Here is a 22,672-nt window from a genome sequence, read left to right on the forward strand (position 1 = left end):
GCTTTTTATGTTGCAGAGCTCAGCAGTTCATTTGTTATTTTTCTCTGAAAGTGCCAAGCTGTGTTTTACTATAATTAATGTTGTTGCTGTCTCTTTGGCAGTTTTGCTTGTTTGTTTCTCTTTTTTTTTTTTATTGTTTCTTTTGTTTAATTTTGTTATTTATATTGAAAGCTGCATGATTCACAAGTACTACACTTGAATTTAACTCCAAACATTTCATCTACTTAACTGATGAATAAAGATAATTTTAAAAATTGGATAAAAATATCGATAATGTAATCGGAGATTGTAAGCCGTTCCTCCACATCCAATTACAAAACCCAAGGGAGATCTTTTTTTTACTGTTGAAGCTCTCTATCTGTGGAATTCTTTATGTTTTAATTAGTCCTGGGCAACGATTAAAATTTTTAATCGCGATTAATGACATGACATGCTGCGATTAATCGCGCAAAATGTCTCTTTCATTTAAAAGGAGGCCTACTGCTATATAAAGAAAATGCAGTAAATTTTGGTTTACATCAGGGGTCTCCAACCTGCAGCTCTGGAGCCGCAAGTGTCTCTCTGGACCTTCCACAATGCCTCTAAATACGTGGCTAAAATATTTTTTAAAATCTATCTTTCTTGTCATTAGGTTGGAAACCAGGGACTTTTTTTTTCTTCAACATCATTTTCCACAAATATCTACATCCCTTAGAAGAAAGTCTGTTTATCCTCTTTTTATAAAGGTTTATGATTTTCTTTTTTTTTTAAACCTAAATAAAATATGGAAATAAAAATGTGGCGCTTCAAAAATAACAAATATCCTATGGTGGCTCTTAAAAATATATATATTAAGTTGCCTTTTTGAAAAGTCTCGTAACATTTGCGTCTCTAAAGAAGTTTTATTTAGCTGTTTTATTTAAATTCTCTAAACTTTCATTTTTAGCTTGACTGCACCTGCAGCCTCCGCCATCGGGAGTTAAGGGGTTAACATCTCGTTTCCGGGTGTAACGTCTGGTCTGTAGATGTAACTATAAACGTGTGGTATCCACAGAAAGTCCAGAATCTCAGCTACCAGCTCAGTAAAACCATTTCTATCACCAACAAACACAGTTAAGACACCAAATAATTCAAAGACCAGGTACATAAAGTCAGAAAAATATGTAAACGCAGATGATGTCTCCCCATGAACATGAACAAACGACTCATCTACTGAAAGCTCACATCTCACAGATTCCACAGCTGGAAGTTTTATCTCGCTACGACCAAGATTCACCGAACCAGAGGCAGAAGAAGACCCGATTTATGCTTTACCTTTGTAAAAGTCAGAAGGCATGTCTTACCTTTGCTATCTAGGCCTAAATTAAAACCGCATTTATTAAAAAAAAAAAAATTAATTAAAAGTTTCTCATTGTCTTTTGGAGCAGTTTCTCATCCAAAAATCACGATGTTCTGCCCATCTGCATGGGTTCTGACAGACAAAGAGAAACGTCGGTTCTTCTTCTTTCTTAAGTTCCAGACAGAAAACATCTCTTCATTTTATTAAACCCGCTCTCTCCTGACTACATCAGACGTAGAGAGACAGGGACGCTGTGTTTCTGTCATTAAAGCCAGCGGCCAGCCCCAAAAAAAAAAAAAAAAAAAAACTTAACGTGATTAAAAAAATTAACGCGCTAAATAAGCGTTGCGCTAACTAAGCTTTGCGCTAACTAAGCGTTGCGTTAACTAAGCGTTGCTCTAACTAAGCGTTGCGCTAACTAAGCGTTGCGTTAACTAAGCTTTGCTCTAACTAAGCGTTGCTCTAACTAAGCGTTGCGCTAACTAAGCTTTGCGTTAACTAAGCGTTGCTCTAAGCGTTGCTCTAACTAAGCGTTGCGCTAACTAAGCGTTGCGTTAACTAAGCGTTGCTCTAACTAAGCGTTGCTCTAACTAAGCGTTGCGCTAACTAAGCGTTGCGTTAACTAAGCGTTGCTCTAACTAAGCGTTGCGCTAACTAAGCGTTGCGCTAACTAAGCGTTACGCTAACTAAGCATTGAGCTAACTAAGCGTTACGCTAATGCGCGATTAAAGCGTTAACGTGCCCAGCATTAGTTTTAATTCCTTTAATAAACAGCTGGAGATCTTATTAGGGTAAGCTTTCAGTTGCAGTTTGATTGTTTTTGTTGTTTATTATTTTTATCGCTTTTTGTATTGATTGTAAAGCACATTGCAATTTTTATCTAAGAAAAGTCCTCTATACAATAAATTTTATTTAGAGAATGGACCACACACACATACAGTATTTCTGGAAATTATTGTACTATACAGTTTAATTTATATTTTGTGTATATACATAAACAGGGCCTCACTTGTCTTTTGAGCATCGTCAAGTCTTGCAAGAGTCGGGTCTTTACTGTCATCGGAAAAAGAAATGTGCAAAAAAAGTTGATCTCCGAGTTTCATAAATCATTATTGGATTAATTACATTTGAATCTGTTCAAATTGATGATTTGTATGTGTGTGTGTTGCATCAAAAGCCCAGAGGTCAAGGTGGAAAACACCTACGAAGGTGGTAGAGAATAACTGAGCTAAGATCCTGTGGGACTTCCAGATCCAGACCGACAAAATGGTAATGGCAAACCAGCCGGACATTGTGGTGATGGACAAACAGCAGAGGAAAGCTGTTGTGGTTGACATCGCAATACCAAGTGATTGCAACATCAGGAAAAAGGAACATGAGAAACTGGAGAAATACCAAGGCCTGAAAGAAGAACTTGAGAAGGCCTGGAAAGTGAAGGCAACAATGGTGCCCGTGGTCACCGGATTACTCGGGGCAGTAACCCCCAAACTGGAAGAGTGGCTACAGCAGATCCCAGGACAAACCTAAGATATCTCGGTCCAGAATAGTGCAGTCCTAGAAACAGCCAAGATACTGCTCAGAACCCTCAAGCTCCCAGGCCTCTGGTAGAGGACCCGAGCTTGGATGGATGAGAGACCGCCCACGGAGGCCGAGGGGACAATATATATATATATATATATATATATATATATGTTTCTGAAATCAACAATTCAGCTTTATTTGTATAGCGCCAGTTCACAACGAAGTTGTTTCAAAGCATTTTTAAATACAGTCCAACTGATCATTGTCCAATTTATAATCCAGTTAGAACTCAACCACTGCATGATCCACATTATGAGCCAGTTGATAAAAAAATAATAACTGCCTTTGCCAAAGATTGCATCAATTCTTCTCTTCAATTTCCCCATCCTGAGCATGCATGGGGCAGCAGATGACAGTACAAAAGAAAATCAGGAACAAGGAAGACCAGCAGCAGAACCAGGTTCAGGAAGGGTGGCCATCTGCCATGACCAGTTTGGGATGGAGAGGACAGGAAAGAGAGCAAGAACCATAATTCCAAATCAGGGATGCCAACTTAGAATGAAAAAGAGAATCATGAATTGAAGTTAACAATAATGTATACAGTATGCCTATAGCAGTTTAACTGAAAGGATGGCCAAGGATCACCCAATCCAGCACTCACTATAAGCTTTATCAAAAAGGAAAGTTTTGAGTCTAATATTAAAGATAGAGGCTTTTATAGGAAGTGCTCTGTCGGGAAAGTATAGAACTATAAAATCTTTAAGAGACAAAGGAGCTTGGACACTGAGAACTTTATAAGTAAGTCGAAGAATTTTAAATTGTATTCAAGATTTAACAGGGAGCCAATAAAGAGAAGGTAAAATTGGAAAATTTACTCTGCTGCTAATTTTCATCAGAACCCTCTCTCTAGCATTGGGGATCAGAGCATTAGTGGTACTGTCCAATAATAATGAATTGCTTTAGTTTGAAGTAACAAAAGCATCTGAAACAGTGAAGCTGATTAAAGAAAGAAAGAAACCCCAAAGCTTTCAGTTCTGGCAAGAGAAATAAAGAGTTTTAACATTAGATCCAGTGACTTTGTTTGAAATTTCTTAGATGAAAGGAAACACAAGTCATACAGACAGAGGAATTAAGCATATGCACACTAAACCTGATTCCATGGTCTCTGCAAAGTACAAAGGAACCGTCAAGAAAAAAGAAATAGCTGTCAGACTGAGAGACTCAAATTGGTGCTCTACTGTTAACAGAAGAAGCTGAAAGTCAGCCTTTGTTTTTCCTTTTAAGATCTTGTTTGACTTTAAATTCTGCATATTGGTCATAAAATATGGTTTTGTTAGGTATCAGGTGCAGAGCTCAGTCTGTGTGGTGTCAGACCATGAGATATACGCAGTGCTACGGTATGTTGAAGGCTAAACACCCAGTGAATACGCTGCAGACCGAAGCCGTCTTTGAGTGCACTGGCTAATTAGTACGATTATTGCACAGCTGGATTGGCCAGACATTTTACTGGGTTTTATCAAAAGGATCACTCACTCCATGAAGGCTTCATCCCGACAACTTCTGCTTCAGCAGTCTCTCTATTTTAGGACTGCAGGACTCAGTCTGGGGAGTAAGCATCTAAATTTAAGAGTGGGAAAACTGAAGCAGCCTCTTCTCGAGTGTTCCTCTTTTTGTGGTGTTTATTATCTCCTAATGTTAAAAAGCCTTTGTGAGTTCATTGACCACTCTTGTTCTGCTCTTTTTTTTATTTTTATTTAATTTTAATGAGTACATTGATAAGAGAGTAATTTTAGCTTCCATTTATGTAAATGCAACAGTTTAATCTGTGAAACACAAGACAGCTCTTGACAATAACTGACAAAGAAAACAATCAACATGACAGGTTACGAAAATAGATCAACCAGCCAGTCGATTAATTTTTGCAGCTCTACAGACAAGACTTTCTTTTGATCTCTGCCCCTCAGTCATCCTTCCTGCCAGTTTACTTCCATCGTGTTAACGTCACCCTCCCCTCCATCTTTTTCTAGCTTTCCTGCTCTCTTTTTGCTTGACTACTCCTGCCCCATTTGACCTCAATCTACCCTCTCTCCACTATCACTCGCCATCTTTTGGCCTTTGTTCGCATCAAACTCTCTAATCGGTCTTTGGCTTTCTCTTTTTCCCTCTCTGACCATTCATCTGCCATCTTCCCCCCTCCCCACAGCAACCCATCAGACCAGCACAGTTCCAACAAGCCCCCGCTGAGCTCCTCGGCCATGACATCACGCATCCTGCTACGGCAACAGCTGATGCGGGAGCAGCTTCAGGAGCAGGAGCGGCGGGAGCAGCAGAGACAGCAGTCCGCCCAGTACCCACAAACCACAGCAACCCAGACCCCCGCCATCAATGTCAGTGTCCCCGTCAGTATACCACCTGCTGCACAGGTGCCAATGGAGGTGCTCAAGGTAAGAAGCCATAGATGTAGTTTCTAAAGTCGGGGAGGAGGAGAAATGTTTAATTAGCAATATGAAGTTCCATCTCTGGAAGTTGCATGCGTCACTGCTGCAGCCTGAATGGTCCTGCTGTATTTATAGTTATTGGTGACTCGTGTGTAGACAGTCAGGCAGTTGTGGTTTTACTATGTCTGTGTAAAAAAAAAAAAAAAAATAGGGGTGAGTGAAGTGTGTTAAAATGCGTATATGGGGATTATCTTTCCTGAGAGAATTCCTCTTTAATGCATGCTGTGCTTCCAGCCATTTGGATTTAGCCATCTTTAATCCTATTTGCTCAGCTACATTCACATCTTTTCGTAGCTTTGATTCCCTGGCAGTCCAAGGGACAAGAGACTGTTAAGATTTGCTGTACAAGTTCAGAGCATTGCGTTTGACTGTACATTTCAACAGCATATTTTGGTAAGTGTTCCTGTTTCCTTGTTGTTCTTTTTTCAGAGAGGTTGAAATGAAGTATCGACAGAAGTGTGTTGGGTTGTGTTGCGTAAACGGGATTGCGTTCATCTGTGACGGAGAATTCCTGTGCTTTTGCTACTTTTTGGTCATATCTAGGTTTTTTTTTTCAAAAACAATTTCTGGAGAATGTTTTCAAAACATTTCATTTAGTGACTTTCCATGTTTAAAAAAAAAAAAAAAAGTCCTGTCTGTGAAGTCCTGTTTTTGAATGTTTTGCACATGCAGACAAGTTTTTAGATTTATTTTTAACTGGTCCTGACAAAACACGTCAGAGTTTTGTTATTCTGCTTTCATGGATGTTAAGAAATGTCAAGGGGTTAGGGTACTGCAATGCATGGAGGTTAGGTCAGGACTCTTGCCTCCGTGTTCTTGTATCTGTTCACATGTTTTTTGTGTGGAGGTTGGCGCTTTTGTAAAATCCAAAAGAAGCTTTTGTCTGTTTTTTGTTACTATCATGTCTCAAAGGCAAATGTTTTATCAGTTGACTGCGTTAATGACTTTGGTGTCAACACAGATGTTAAACCTACTTGCCAAAAAGTCAGAATTCCTTTAACCAGTCTTGTTTCCTTTGATGGCTACCACAGAAGTGTTAGTAAAAAATACTACATCACACGTTTTATATTGCAATTAGATAGTGTACCCACTATAAAGGCAGTAGAGGTCAAGACTGTAGACCTGTCCTTAGACCAAGTAAGGAAAGAGACGCTTGTGGGCTCATATTTATTAACCAAAACCATCCGAATATCATTTCTGACTCTTGGAAAGAGGAGAAAATCAGTAAAATCCCTCCATTTCTCCAGAGGTAGGAAAGAAAACTATTCTTTCCTACCTCTGTATTTTGTACCTCTGCTGTAGAACATAAGTAGCCATTTAGCCTGCTCACCTCCATAACCTTTTAATTAAATACTGTGTAAAAATGTGAGATATGGAGAAATCTTTATTGAGTTAAATTCATCTGCAGCACATGTGGAGATTTCACGCTTTCTTGCTCACTCACACTGTCATCACCCTAGATGTGTGTGGCAAGGGCCGGCCGTCAGGCACAAATACAGTACATCCATTGAAAACAATACCCTCCCCATGCAGCAAAAATAATACTTACTCTATAATCTGCTGCTCTTTGAGAGGTTTAGGACGCCCCCACCCTGAACCCCTCACCTTGTACAATACATCAAATTAGAGTAGTTACTCTGCTTTGGCCCAGAGCTTACAGACATTCTTCGTTGACTGAAGTCCTGAAATGAAAAGGCCGTTCTAGCTTGGCGCTGTTTAGCTGGGTTAACCTGCTCCCCTGTCTGTGGATAGATTAGCAGAGTCCACACAAAGCTCAGGGGTACCAGGCAGAGCTGCTGGACCTCAGAAAGTGCAAACATTAAGCTCAGATGAGTTTATCTAAAGACTGATTGGACCCTTAATTAACCAAGTGACCTCTGACCTTGTGGGGAATAAGTATGGGATCAGTTTAGGGATCAAGACAAAGGCGAGCACAGCCTTACCACACACCGAACGGTAATTCAGTGAAGAATGCTTGTGATTAGCCCCCACTGCCTTAATTCCATGGCATATTTAAGAGAAAAAAAAAACACTGCTTTGAAATTTGTGTTGAGGTTACTTCCTAAAAGGGTTAAACAAATGATTTGATGATTTCTTTTTTTCCTCAAAGGGACTTATGGTGCCTCAAAAAGAACAATGTGCTCTTCTACCCTGTACTTTTAGATCATACTAACAGTGTAGCACGTGACCAGTATGCAATAGAACTGATTCAGTTTGCTTTCTGTTTGCTAGCAGATACAAAAAGTAATTTAATAGGAAATATTTTATTTAGTTAAAAACACATTACCATGAAATTTTCTGCTAAAATTATTTCGTCTGCATTGTGCAGTGTAATCACTTCATGAAACAAAGCACAAAATGTTATTTTAAGCGCTAATCTGCCACCACTAGCGTTCACTGCCAAGTTTTGTCATAGTATTTTATCATTACCTTTCTATTATTAGCTGTATATTCAGATTTTATAAGACTAATCCACTTCACCGTCATTTTCATATGATTTATGCTGGTTTCAACCCAACATTTATCATTTAAAGACACATAGATGTTATTAGCCTAAGGTTCTAATTTCCACCCAGAGGAGAAGACCACAGGTTGTTTAGAAGTAGCTACTGACATTAGCATCACAGTTGTTGTCTGCAAGTTCTGCAAAGCACGTTAGCAGCTTAACTATGAGACAAAGTGGCCTATTCTTCTAGTTTGCATAGCAAACGGGGGCAGTGTTGTTAATGTATCCTGGTAGGACCATCAGGGAATGCCTGTAGCATTCAAGTAAAAAAAAAAAAAAAAAACAAATCAGTATTTGTCATTCTGCGCTCACCCAGCACCCTCCTTCAGTACAGCGGGACGCTTTGTGCTTGTTTCTGTTGGGTTTCTGACTCTTTGGGGGTTATGTTGCTGATGCCCTCTGGCTTGTTGGTGGCTAAAAAGGAGCTGGGGAACAACAAGCTGTCTTGTTTGCTGTGTTTGCAGATGCTGTGAGTTAGAAGTTGATGTCTTATTTCCAAACAGTGTACGTTGGGAAGAGTGCATAAAGTAAAGCTGGGGAAAGGAAGTTTAGGTCCTTGTTCTGTTTCGCTACTCACCGGTTTTTCCCCCAAACTAACATAATGCATGATTCATGCAAGAGATGCCTCACAGTATATGCTGGACCAAGCCTGAATCAATGTTGGATGCCACATTGTTTAGACTTTTCATACAATTTAGATACAGTAACCTCACAGAAGTTCATCTGTGTGCATCTCCACTTTCCAAATGCACCATGAAAAGGGTTTCTTTTTTACCTTAAAAACTGAAAATTCGTCACACTCAACATTATTTCATTGCAACAAAAGCCGTATTGACAAGGCCAGGATGTTCCAGCATGAAGTCTGTGGCCCTTAAGGGCCTTCAGTAAAGTCACTTGGAGCTGTGAGATCATCTAATTATGTGTGATAATTTAGGACATCCCTGAGGACAAAACAAACTAGAAAAAGCTCAAACGCTTGTTTGAGTCCAAGGATGAAACTAAATCAGCTGGATGGAAAACAATAGAGACTTCAGATCACAGAGGTTCACAAGTTTTTTTGCTTTATCAAAGCTCATTACTCTTTTAACTTATTAGCAAATACATTTTTTGCTCAGTACCAAGAAGAATACAGTTCATATTATACAAATGAGACAAAGTAGGTAGAAAACAGTGTGATGCATTAATTGATATATTTGATTTAACACAATATGATAATCAAATCATTTTTATTAAAACATTATTGTACATTTTCAAAAATGATGTAAGTAATTGTTACCATTACTTCTAAAAAAATGTTTTAACAGTAAACAATGACTGAACCCCTACAATATTAAATGGTTTAAAAAAAAAATTAACAAATAGCCTCCTTTAGGAGCTTTAAAGGGGCAAAATGAGCCATTTTCAGCTGATAATTGTCTGAGACCCAAACACTGCTTGTACTGTAAAATAGCTTCATATAGTTGTTCTGATTCGCATTGGGGCACCTCTATATTCTAGTTGTGCACATTATGACCTTAAAGCTCTCTTTGTTTCTATTTTCAAACTCTGCGACTATGTAGGATTGAGAGGGAGTGTATGGGGCAGTAATCTACAGTAATCCCTTGTACGTATTTTTTTTGTTTCTATTTTTAGACGTCTGCTATCGATTCTGAGGAAGTGTGAAAAAAGGAGAGAAACATACAGACAAACACACACACTCTTTGTGTCTGTGTTCAACAAAACCCTCTCTGTCAAATGTGGGTTTACAGGAGCCCCTTCAAAGTAAGGAGTCTGGGACCCACAAAGGGTCAAAGATAAATCTGTGCAGTTCAGGACAGGAAAGATCAGAAAATAACGTATCTCTTATATAAATCACTGTTGTTTTTGTCTTGTGATCAATTTTTTAAAAATTCTGTTATTTAACAGAAGAAAATAGAAATGATTCAGGACACGACAAGTAGAATTAACTGTAGAAACTGGTGCAATGATAAATTATAAAATGTACGTTTCTGCTGGTTTTATAAATGAGTGTCAAAGGTTCAGACCAGGATAGTTACACAACAACAGTTCAGGCTGAAAGAGACTTTAAAACCAGCCGATTAAAAAAAGATCTTTACCACACAGAAAGTACAGGGCACAAATTAAATCAAACTGAAGCACATAGAAAGTTAAAGTCACGGCAGAACAAACTGATCATTCATTCATTCATTCATTCATTCATTCATTCATTCATTTATTTATTTATTTATCTATCAATTTATCAATCAATCAAACTCAAGTTTAGTTCTGGATTATCACAAAAACTGCTAAATTAGAACGGTCACTTGAAAACAAAAGTATTTTGGATGGATGGAGGCTGAAGATGAATATTGAAGTCTAATACTATTTAAATGATATGATATACAGTACAGGGAAGGTGGTGGTTTTTGTAGTCTGTTCATGCACTTTCAATTTTTATTTTCTTGTTTCATTTTATTTCATATGATCTTAAGCTTTGCCTGTTTGTTTTTTTGTGATAAAAAGGCACTTTGAGTTGCAAAAGAAGTGCTTTAAAATTTAAGTTTGATTGATTGCACATCAATAAAATGTAATAGAGATTACAGATTTGATGTTTATCTTAAAATCTGAGTGAAGTGAAAACATGCTTTTGTTCTGACTTTGCCATATCAAAGTTTAATATGGTAAATATTTAATAAATATTTCTGCCATAAATGGATGATGCTAACAACTGCCAGCTTTGTCAAATTATGTTTTAAAACCTTACAAAAATGAGTAGTGCTAAATACCCTGATTGACAGACCTCAGATCAGCTTAAAGGAAACATAAACACATCTAACACAACCAAGTTGTGTTTAATGAACTAAACTGCTCACAAGTGCAATCCTAAACGCTTACTTTAGATACTGGATGTTTACTTCTTCTTCCAGCCTAAGTTACCAATATCGTTAAATTGTGCCACTTTTATTCTCATGGCCAGTTTGTCATGCTGAAAATTCAACAGATATCTGCTCAGTGTGACCTGCAGTAAAGGTTTTTATAGCTACCAAGTGAAAAATAAGGCAGGTGTTGGTGGTAATCTCCAACTCTCGATCACCATAGCTATGCACATAGTCAGGTCTCCAAATGTCTTTTGACTGTAGTTGTTTGTGAAGCTTTAGTATTCAGAAACGAGCACTCTGATCTCCGTCACAGCATCAATCCACAGTGTGCAACTCTGGTACATTTATATACAGTTTGTAACAGTATGAGACTGTTAAGATGTCTTTCAGTCCGCTGAATGATGTTTATAAATCAGATTCTATGAGTTAGTTTCTCCAACATCTTTATTACCAAGTTTAAACTTTGCTCTTCATAAAGTCGATCCAAGTCTTATCATCTCATTATCCCTTGCCAGGTTAAGTAGAAAGGTCAAGTTTATTAGAATGTGGCATCCAAAAGATGCTCATTTCTGTGACACAGTGTCGGGACTGGGTTTGGTTTTGCTAATTTCAAATCAAAAGTTCACTGTGCCACGGATACCTCATTTTAGATTCCAACCATCTATCCATCTTTTCTACCACTTATTCAACGTGGGGTAGCTGAGGTAGCCTAAACTGGGGGGCCAGCATTTTCTGGGTCTTACCCGGGGCCACTTCAGGGTGGGATGTGCCCAAAACACCTCCGGAATCCAGGAGTCATCCTAACCAGATGCCCAAACCATTGCATCTGCTCCCTTTGGTGTACCTAAAAAACAGAAAATGGACAAAAAGTTGTTGTACAGTCCAGATTCATGATTCAGTACAGCTGGAGTTTTTTGTTGCTCCTTGCTTATATAGTTAGCTATTCATCAGTTACTTGATCAACATAAATATTATGACCATAACTGTGTGGATTGTTTTTTTACATCAGTACTGTTTTGACAATTAATGGAAGAAAGTTTTTTTATTTATTTATTTTTTTTTCCAATTTTATCTAATATTACTATTTTGCCATTACTACTTGTAAGTCAAAAAGATTATTAACTAATTTGCTAAAATATGTTTACTTACATAGTAGTTATTAGTAGCTATATTTCAAAAGAAAACAAAAAGACGAGAGAAGGATAAAACCAATCTAAAGGCACAAATAATTCACATTCACTTTGTTTACTTCTTTAAACCTGCTAATAACTGGGTCACTCATTTATGGCTCAAGTTTATCCTTCTGGATTAGGTTTCTACACAATCAAGTCTATTATTAGGAGCTGCGCCTGTGTGGTTCATTATGTACAAAACATATCATCATTTATTTGATTTTTTAATTAAGTGGCTCAGAAAACTGATTTGTAGAGGAGTCGAGTTGCTATAGATGTTCAGATAAAAGAGGAAATGATCCTGAAGATGTGTCGATTACTACTATGGTTGCAATAAGCTGATGCAAAGCACCATAATGAGAACAAAATAAAGACTGAAGGAGGATATTAGTGATCGATGGAAATGAGCCGCATTCTTTTGCCTGAAGCTTGATATTACTCTTCTTAATGAATCATTGAAACACCGTGAATGCACCCCCCTCAGTGGTGTCAGCTTAGCAACCTTGTGATGAGAATTTACAGCATACCTGCAGGATACACAGTATGTTAATGTAGCTCACATGCAGGACAGCGATGTGTATCTGTGCATGGACTAGAGGCTCTGAAAGAGTCTCTGTTCTGAGATGTGGAAGGATTTTTCACAGAAAGACTCTCTGACACCCTGATCTCCATTATTGACTTCTGCTGTAACTCACTTTTCATTTTACACCTGTAAACTGTAAACTAGTTTAATTGACTGTATTTCAGAGTTTATTAGGTTCAGTTCATGAAAGCAATGCTGGCAAATCAGTTTGATGTTTTCTAAAGGTGATTTTTAAACTGGAGTTCTTGCCACTAGTTAATTTCCCCCATGTTAACACAAATAGGCATCAGAAACATCCCTGACTATAATGTGGTCAGCACAACACATCTTAAAATGTAACTTTAGATTCAGTGCACATTATTTAGACACACCTCTGTGAGTGTTAAATCAAAAACCTGACCATTATGGGCCCCATGTAAGATGAAGCATTTTTATTTTATTACATTAGAATGTATAGGTAAACCTAGAGGTGTTTGCTGCATGAGAATCATCATTTCAAAAGAAACATTGCATGATTGCATGTTGTAAACAAAGAATCCAGCAGTATGTTTTTTTATAAGACTTCATTTGTTGCTTTTGGACTCTGTTAGTCAAGCTCATTATTTCAACTATCTAATGCAGTACTGAAGGAGCTTCTATTCAGGGAGAGGAAATGTCAGAGGTTTCTAAGAGTTCGTCAAGAACCTGTGACCTCCTCTGTCAAAAAACCTTGTTCTCTGGGCTTCTGTGCAACAAATACACCAGTTTGAAAAAAAACTGAGTAGCTGAGACCGCTATTCATTAGCTTCGAGACGCATGTTCTTACAGATTAGAAATGTCATCTTGAGACACGAGGAGATGTTAGCTGCAGACAAACAAAGATGAAACAGACTTCATTCTTTGTGCTGCACTGAACTGGGAACACACGCCAAGCATCCACATGGGTTAAAAAGTGGATGGGGCAGAGCAACAGCCCCAGGCAAGTTTCAGTTAAAGAGGTGGCCCTGCAAAACAAAGGCTCTAACTGTTGGCGCCACATCCTGACATCAAGTGATACACCATAAAAGAAAAAATACAGATTTTACATAAAACAACACAAATTTGAAAAGGCTCATTGTGCTCACTGAGATTCCTTGACATGCATAGCTAATTGCTTTTCTTGCCTTTTTAAAAGATGAGTTGGATGTGTTTCTCCTCTTACTTGTAGGCTTAGTCTTCTGGCACAGCAGAGGAGGAAGCAACTACAGCACTTCTTAGTTTAGAAGTTAAACCCAGATCTTTTTTTCTTTCCTTTTTCTTTTCTTTTATTTATTTATTTATTTATTTTATAATTGTTGAAGCTTAAACAAGGAAATGATGCTTGAGATGCTTGGATACCAACCTTATGAGGTATGTCTAAAATCAACATTAATCAGACTCATTTCTAACTCATTGGTTTAAAAAAAAGTTGAGCTGCGTCCTGATCGGTGCTGATGCTTTGTGTACCTATATTTTATGATGACCTGTAGTGACTTTATACTTTGTAAACCAAAGAATTTGTTGATCCCTGAAACAAAACTTCAGGTAAAAGATGACAAGATTTAAATATAGATTTCTAAATGTGAGCTGGATTGCAGCAGCTCTGTTCCACTAAAAATGTGCCACTGCTTGACAAATGCTCTCTGGAGTTTGTTTATCTGCCTGCAGAAGCATTTCTGGATCATTAGCCATAAAGGGGGAATGCAGAGACAAAAACTTTTGTGTCAGAAACAAAAGATGCATAATGTACTTTGGGATTTTGAGGCTGAATCCAGTCTATTTTCAGATCATAGCCAGTTCTGTACAATACAGGGGACTGGAAATACTTTGAGCTATATTTAAAGTTATTTTAGCCTGACAAGAGACAACTTTGTCTTAACATGTCAGAAAAGTAATGTTACTTATGTAAAACTGAGTATTTTCTGGGCTTGTGCGTCCAAGTTACTTGCTTTTCTACACAAGTGGCATTTCTGTTGAACCTCCTGTAGCTATAATTACATCTACTATGCTTTAAGAATAATTTTATTTTATTTCAGGTATTGTTATTTATTGTTATTATTATATTTATTATTTGTCTTCAAGGTCCAGACTCACCTGGAGAACCCAACAAAGTACCATATTCAGCGCTCCCAGCAGCAGCAGGTGAAGCGGTACCTGGGAAAGCTTGGTTCCCAGGTGTTGAGCTTGCCCTGCCCCAACCAGTCCTCTGATCACGGGGGCATGCCGCCAGGGCCGGGCAACAGTGCCCCCAACAGCCCTATGGCCTTACTGACCCTCAACTCAAACTGCGAAAAAGAGGTGAGGTCTCCTCTGCAATGTTTCTTCATTTCCTTTTTTGGGAACTCATTTAAACACATTGACTTACCTCTGGTTTTCAGATGGATGATGTCATTGACGACATTATTAGTCTGGAGTCCAGTTACAGCGATGAAATCCTCGGCCTGATGGACCCAGGACTTCAGATGGCGAGCACGGTATGTGCATGTGTGTTTGTGGGGATGCATCCTCAGCACTGGATAATAAAACATGTTAAAGGATGATCAAAAATCTGGAAGCTGCTGGAAACAGTCTGACATTTTGGAGTCATGTAGATGCAAAAAGAGCTAAGAACTAGTTTATCTACAGTTTGTCACTGACTAGACAAACAAAATAGATCGTGATAACTACTTATATTGTCATGCCTGTGATCTTTGCCCAGCAGTGTTTTTGTTGTTTCTTCACAGATCCCTGTGCCTGCTAACATTATGGACATGTATGGTACTCAGGGCATGTCACAGCAAGGTCTGCCCATCAGCAACTCGTGCCCTGCAAACCTGCCCAACATCAAAAGGGAATACTCAGGTGGGAATGACAGTCTGCCCCTGCAGAAGATGTAAAAATTAAATACCTGTTTTTTATTCTTTGGAGCAAATTCTTTGAAGAACAATAATGTGTCTTCAGCTTCCCCGACCGCAATGGGAAACATCAGTCTTTTAACAATTTATGTAAAACCCCACTCTCCAGGCCTTTGTGCAGCTAATAACCTCATATTTCCTCTGTGTTGGGATGTTGACTCTACATGTTTTTTGTATCGATTCTTTGTATGTTGATGATAAAATGATTTATCTCATAGTGTCACAATCCCCGGCCATCATGCATATGCTGGATAAGTCTGGATCCTGTGGCAAATTTGACACCTATCAAAGGCCTGAAGGGTTCCCTGTGGGTATGTCAGAATATTTAGCTTCGTAATTTATTGTTAGCTGCCAGTTTTTTATAATATAAATGTACTGGACTGTTAACGTTACTAATTAAGCCTTTTTTCAGAAGCTGAGGTAAGAGCCCTGGCAAAGGAAAGGCAGAAGAAAGACAACCATAATTTGAGTGAGTTTTAATTAATTATACTTGACTTTTTAATGGCAGCGGTATATGGTCATTGTCCTTAAAAAAAACAGCTAAATATGTTTTAAATTGTGTTGCATGAAATAATCCTTAATACATATTAATTCTTCTCTATGTTCTGTAGTTGAGAGACGGCGACGGTTTAATATTAATGATCGAATCAAGGAATTGGGAACTTTGATTCCAAAATCCAATGACCCGTAAGTCACACATATTCTCTCATCTTACTGACAAAGCAGTTTGTCACTTCAAGAGTGACGTCTTGTGAGCAAAAGGCAGGCAAAATGCGATCAAGAATGATACAGCAAAAAGGCCCTGTCAGCCTAATGAGGAATGCATAACTGATAAATAAGCAAAGGGTGAAAAACATTACAAGCTTAGCTGCACTAACAAACTGTGTATTTGGCTCCTTTTAAAGGTTTAATTATTCCACATTGGTTTTTAAGAGATCTCTTATTGGGACAATGAACATGAAAGGAAAGAGGAAGGAAATCCAGGGTCTGGTGTGAACTTTTTAAAGTTTACCTTAAGCGAGTATCAAGTCAGCATCTTCCACAATAAATGTCTTTTAGGATAAAACTCCCTTTGAGTTGCTACATCTCAGCAGGAACACACAAGGAGAATTTTGTACTGAAAATACTGTAACAACACGCTTGATTTATGTAACTCTGGGTCCTCGTATGAGCTTCAGCTGAAGCTAATATTTGCTGATTTGATCTCCATATCTTGTTCAAAGATGACATGTGACCTTTAATAGGTTAACAAGTTTAGTTACTCTTGGTTTCACCATAACTGTTGACGTGGTCACTAAATATTTCAATAAATCTGCTCTGATGCTTCTGTGAGTTCTAAAATGTAATATCCCGACTATGAGATCTCAAGTAATTGTCCTGAAGATCTCTGGTTACACATACCTGAGCCCATAACACCGTGGAGTGGAACTGCAGAAAAGTTGGATCTATAGTAGGGATCTTTCCCATTTTGTTTCACAAAGATTGATTTTACTCCTGCAAAAATTCCTCTGCAACATTCAGTTCTTCTGGGTGCTGAGTGTCATCCTTATGACTCACCTCTGTGGCCTCTACTGCGACCCTAATCCTTGTTCCCTTCTCATTATTCTCTGATGTCTGTTGTTTTTACGACAGAGTGGAACTGAATAGACATTATGTCACTTGAGTACAGACTTTTAAAAATCTAAAACTCAAATTGCTGTTTGATTTTTATCAAATGAAAAGCTTCAGTACATCTGTTCATGTAACGTCACACAATATTCAGTCCATCAAGTTGCACCATGGTGTTAAACTCACGCTAAATATTTAACACGCAATACATTGGCCTCCTGCCTTTTCTAAGTTATTATCAGCCACCTACATCAGAGATAATCCTGCCCTCTTCTTCGTTGAGAATTTTGGAAATGAGAGTGCAGATTGTCTGATATTAAAGCTTATGTTCTTAGAAACTGTTGGAAAGTAAGAATAATGGAGCCTCTGTGATTTTCAGAGACATGCGCTGGAATAAAGGCACCATCCTGAAGGCATCAGTGGACTACATCCGGAAGCTGCAGCGGGAACAGCAGAGAGCCAAAGAGTTAGAGAGCCGTCAGAAAAAGCTGGAGCACGCCAACCGACATCTAATGCTGAGGATACAGGTAAAGATTTTGGCACAGAGTCAATGAATTTAATCAAAGTAATGTTATAATTACAGTAAATAGGATATGCGAAACTGTAAAAAGATGTGAAAGATGTTGGCTCATTTTTAATCCCTATTTATCTGAAATGGTAACAGTTGTTCTTTTTACACTATCATTACACTTTTAGAATCACTATGCACAGAGATCCATAAGTGGTAAAAAGAAACAACACTTCTTTATCTTATCTTGGGCCTGGATTCATGCTTTAGAAAACTAAGTCCAAGATGGGAGACTTTACTGAGTCACACATCTTTGCACGATGGAGCTGGATCTACAAATGCAGATGTGTGAGCACATACCTGCAAACTGAGATTCTGTGTTAGGAAGTGTAAACATTTGCCTACAATGCAAACCAAACAAAAAGCAGCTATAAACTATATTATGATAAACTATATTTTGAGCTTTCAGATCTTCTTATCTAGATGTATTAAATGTATTGTGGTATGGTTGGTTTGGATGTTTTGGTACATTTACAGTGGAAACAGTCAATGAATGACTGTTGATTGTTAATAGCTGCCAACAGCAGCCAAAATCTCACAGTTGCAACTGTGGCTAATCCAATTTTGAGTTTATATAGCACATAAAGCTTGTGTATAATTATAGTTGTGGGAGGGGCTTCAAACAGGTAGCAGAGAGCAGAGTAAGGCCATAAGCTCTGTTTCTGGAGTTTTGAGGAGAACTTCTTGATCAGTCCTCTTCAGAAAAGACCACGTGGGGATGAATGAGAGACATTATGTAAATAAACCTCCTTCCTTTCTAATGTGTGTGTGTGTGTGTGTGTGTTTTTATGTCCATGGCTTCTAGGAATTGGAGATGCAGGCACGAGCTCACGGCCTTGCCATCACATCTTCAACCCTCTGCTCTTCTGATCTCGGGGCGAGGACCATCAAACAGGAGCCTGCTCTGGAGGACTGTCACCAAGACCTTTACACGCTCCACCCCCATCACCAACACCACCCAGCCTGCACTCCTGAGCAGCCCGGCACACTGGAGCTAAATGAAGGCCACTCTAACTTCCCTGACGGCCACTACAGCGTTCACAGCAAAGCCGGCTCCAAACTCAACGACATCCTCATGGAAGACACCTTATCACCGGTGAGAGGGGGGGACCCTTTGCTCTCGTCCGTCTCCCCAGACACCTCAAAGGACAGCAGTCGTAAGAGCAGTGTCAGCATGGATGAGAATGAGCAGGGCTGTTAGCACACTCTGGTGGGCGACGCCTTCCCCTGCAGCTTCACACTTCCCCCTCCCACCCCCACTCCATCCTGCAAGTGTGGTGTTGAACACACTCACAGCAGCTGGAGAGCCTTTCTTCTCTTTGTTGTGTTTTGTCTTTCTACCCACCTGTGTTTACATGTGTTTTACCCCCCCCCCCCCCCCCCCCCCCCTCCCTTCCTTTTTTTTTGTCTTTTTTTCTATTGTTTGTCTTTTGAAGCCCTCAACCTTGATTTCAAGGACTGATTTCAAAGTGCTTGCTTTAATCAAAACTTTGATGACAATGATTTACAAAGATAGAAGTTTTTATATTTAAAAAATGTGCATTTATCTTTAGATAGAGACTAGGTTATGTGTTTTTCTATTGATTCCAAAGAATCTAGGGAAATTATAAATCATGGTCAGATGTGTAGATATTTTGTGGTGAGATGAACACTGCTTTTTAAATCACTAGCAATAATAGAAAAAAATATTTATTACTTTAGTGCTTTACACTCTTTGTGTCTTAGATTGAACTCGAATGTGCCAATGCCTTATTAAGATGTGTATACATCATTGTCATATTGCTATGCACATGTTTGGCTGTTAGCTGAGTCTCTGTCAGTCTTCCAGTTGAAATTTCCTTGCTTAAGAGATAATAATCATTTGTAGATTTAAACTTATTTATGTATCTATGCCTACAGGACTTTATGTACACATTCCCCTTTAAATTTAATTTATAACGAGGCAATCAAAAGAGCCTGAGAGGTTAACTAAATTATAAATCACCCTCAGGATGATTAAATACACAAATTTGATGCTTGCAAGGATGATTTTAGGTTTTATTTTATTCAATGTCTTGATGAAAAACAACCCAATCACAACACAAAGGTCAAGTTTCACTTCACTCCTTTAACCACAAAGATCTGATTGATCCACCCTTGTTTTACAAGGATATTACAAATAACATTCCTAACTCCCAAAATAACTGAAACATGTAAAACAAGTTTAAAGGAAGTCTCAAAATACATTTTTTAAAAAAGCTACATAAGGATGCTGTCGCTATTGATCTGATGGATCTGGTCATTGGTACATAATTCTATAAATAAGTTTTACTTTAACACACAAAAGTAAGAAAGGTGAATTAATTCAGTTTTTCCTGGGCTAATCAGAAACACAAAGCTGGTAAAATAATTAAACGGAGAGCAAAAATTAAATAACATTTTTTATATATATTTTTCTAAATTATAAGTTTTTTTTATACCACTTCAGTAACATTTCACATTCAGGGTGTTTTTTTTCCATTTTGTGAAATGTATAATGCCAAGGAGTATAAGGAGACTGCTTGTGGATTTTTTTATGAAATGCATGACATTGTCAAAACACTGGAATGACCTCTGTAAACTGAAACATGGCTTTTTATTGAAGCATAAATGAACTGCTGTATTTGGCTTGTGAAATGCACAAATAATAATTTACAAGACCGTAGTTCTTTGTGGTACAGCATCGCTATATGTTCCTTTGCAGTTTGTTTGCAGCTGTTGCAACATGCTTATTAATACCTACCTGTTCACTGAAACCTCCAGGTACAGCACAGCCTTTATGTTGTCAGACTATGCAACGGTTAAAGTTGTGCCTGTAAAGCCGCATCTTGTCTTGAAATGGTGATCTTTTTTATGGAGTAGTTTGAAATGGTGTCAAAGTAATAACCTTTTCATTTAAGTGCCTTAGAGTTGCTTTTGTTGTCATTGTGATGTAAGAGAAATGATACAGTATTTTATTGACGTTAATGGTGTTTGGTGTTTTACACATTTTCGAGGTGCCAAGATCCTGCAGAGAACAGCTGGAGAGGAAATTTTGTCCACGAGATAACACTCCTAAATATACTGTAAATCTCTCAAATGTAAACGCCACAAGAAAGTTTTTTTTTTTTTTTTCATAATGGAATCCCAAAGTGTTCAATATTAAATCAGACAGTTATGATATTAGAATATAATAGATTAGATTTCCATATTTAGATTTAAAATCTGGAAAAATTTTATTTTATTTTGCTGCTTTATTTGATTTTTAAAATGTCAAAAATAGTAGTAAATATCGCAGGAAATGGCAGACCAATGACGTTCACCCTGTGAAAAGCTGCAGCTTACACCAGCTAATTACAAGTCCTGTTGGACAGGCAGTGCTAATTTTGAGTTTATATGTGGCTCTGGTGACATGATGCATGTAGGACAGATTTTTCTAATCAAACACCAGACATCTTTGGAGATTTTTATTTTCTTCAGGCCTTAATTGGCTCAGCCCATCTCGGCCTTCATTTAGGTTAAAAACTACATTGAAAACTTTGATTTGTTTAGCCTTTGTGACAGCAAAAATGCTGTTAACAATTGGACTTGTTATAATTTTGATGCCTTTTCAATGTTGTGCCTAAGAAAGCTTTTCCCCTTTCACTTTTAAACCAAATGTCGGAGTGTCCGAATGTCCAGAGAGAAAAAAGTAGGGCACTCAGAATGAACCACAATGCATCTAGAAAAGTAGTGAGCATCGATGGTCATTAGACCGTTCAGTATAGACCACAATGCATTGCGGGCAGAAGCTCAACATGGCGCAATGAGGCGAAAAAATTGAGCTGCACGAAATTACCTATAAGCAAACAAAGAGTAAAATACAACATAAGGAATAAAAAAATATTTACACACAACTTTGGATTGGATTTGGAATGACATCTTGACGCGGGTTGTAGTTGCCGTGGTGACGCCGGTAGCACGTGGTTTGTGGCGACGAAAAAATAGGCAGCTTTGTGTCCGAATGAGAATGAGTCACTATGTAGTGTGCTATGTAGTGCAGCCCTATGTAGTGAACAAGGCGTTAGGGAGTAGGGTGGACATTCGGACACATCAAATGTTTTTTTTTTTTGTTTGTTTGTTTGTTTGTTTTTTTTATCACTACCGGTATATTTTTATTTAGTATTAAACATTTTGGAATTCCATATGTTGTAGCTGTGAATTTTATATTATCTCTTCCTAAAGTGTTAATGAACATTTTGTATCCTTAGATTTAGTCTGACTGTTGTTCACAGTTATAACTCCCAAAATGCGTACCAAAATTAAACTCCCACAGTCCCAGTGATGTATACATTACAGTGTCTAATCTGCTTAATTATGGTGTCTCTCTCCTACACCTTTAAAAGCAATATGAAGCATGATGCATTTAACTGAAATATGAAGAAAAGATTTGAGAAAAGTACAACAAAATTCATATATATACCCTTTTGCCACAGAGTGCCAGTTAGCGGAGCAAACTCTGACTACTTATTAAGTCTGTGCTATGCAACTGAAAGCTGCTAAAAATAAGTGAACCTTTAGTGACTATAGATAGTGGCGACCACTCCAGGAACTGAGCCTTAATAAAAACTCACAGGCCTGTTAACTACTGAAGCTAGAACAGGTGGGCCCTGAAATATGACTGTTTAGAACAAATAGCATTACACGCTGTGGCAATATATAGAATTACTTTTACTGTAGTTATAGCACAATACTGGTAAACCACTAATGGAGAATCATGTTAAATCAGTTTTCAACCTTGCCAACCAATTCTCATTCCTGTGGTTCTTACAATGTTCTTCTGCAATGTTGTTGTTAAAGTTTATATGAGATGAATGTTGTAATAGTTACTGTACCAACCGTTTTCAGATTAGTGAAGTCAAACTCATTGGTACTTAATGTTGAAGCTATCTCCTTAAAGATATTAAAAGATTTACTTGGACATTGTTAGATGTTGTGTGTTTGGTTTCCCAGCAACACCTTTCTTTTATTTATGACAACTCCTTGTAGAAAAACTTTTCTTGGTCTCTCTCTCTCTCTCTCTCTCTCTCTCTCTCTCTCTCTCTCTCTCTCTTTCTCTCGTTATTACGTGCAAAATGTCCTTTTCCTTTAAAAGAAGGCTAACTGCTATATG

The 22,672-nt window shown here is 38.0% G+C and overlaps 1 protein-coding gene across 2 annotated transcripts in view; it reads left to right on the forward strand.

Moving 5' to 3' along the window:
* The window catches only part of mitfb (melanocyte inducing transcription factor b), a 33,500-nt gene extending 11,020 nt beyond the window's left edge, over positions 1-22,480 (forward strand). Inside the window, exons 2-10 of one of the 2 annotated variants that reach the window (XM_042004627.1) lie at positions 5,043-5,283; positions 14,536-14,751; positions 14,832-14,927; positions 15,177-15,294; positions 15,566-15,658; positions 15,760-15,816; positions 15,959-16,034; positions 17,335-17,482; positions 18,329-22,480. In XM_042004627.1, coding sequence (XP_041860561.1) covers positions 5,043-5,283; positions 14,536-14,751; positions 14,832-14,927; positions 15,177-15,294; positions 15,566-15,658; positions 15,760-15,816; positions 15,959-16,034; positions 17,335-17,482; positions 18,329-18,724 — 1,441 coding nt within the window. In that variant the 3' untranslated portion in view covers positions 18,725-22,480. The remainder of the gene's footprint in view (positions 1-5,042; positions 5,284-14,535; positions 14,752-14,831; positions 14,928-15,176; positions 15,295-15,565; positions 15,659-15,759; positions 15,817-15,958; positions 16,035-17,334; positions 17,483-18,328) is intronic. The other variant, XM_042004628.1, reaches the window with a different exon arrangement.
* Positions 22,481-22,672: the final 192 nt, after the last annotated feature.

The sequence above is a fragment of the Melanotaenia boesemani genome, chromosome 13, assembly GCF_017639745.1.
Source record: "Melanotaenia boesemani isolate fMelBoe1 chromosome 13, fMelBoe1.pri, whole genome shotgun sequence".
NCBI classification, from domain to species: domain Eukaryota; kingdom Metazoa; phylum Chordata; class Actinopteri; order Atheriniformes; family Melanotaeniidae; genus Melanotaenia; species Melanotaenia boesemani.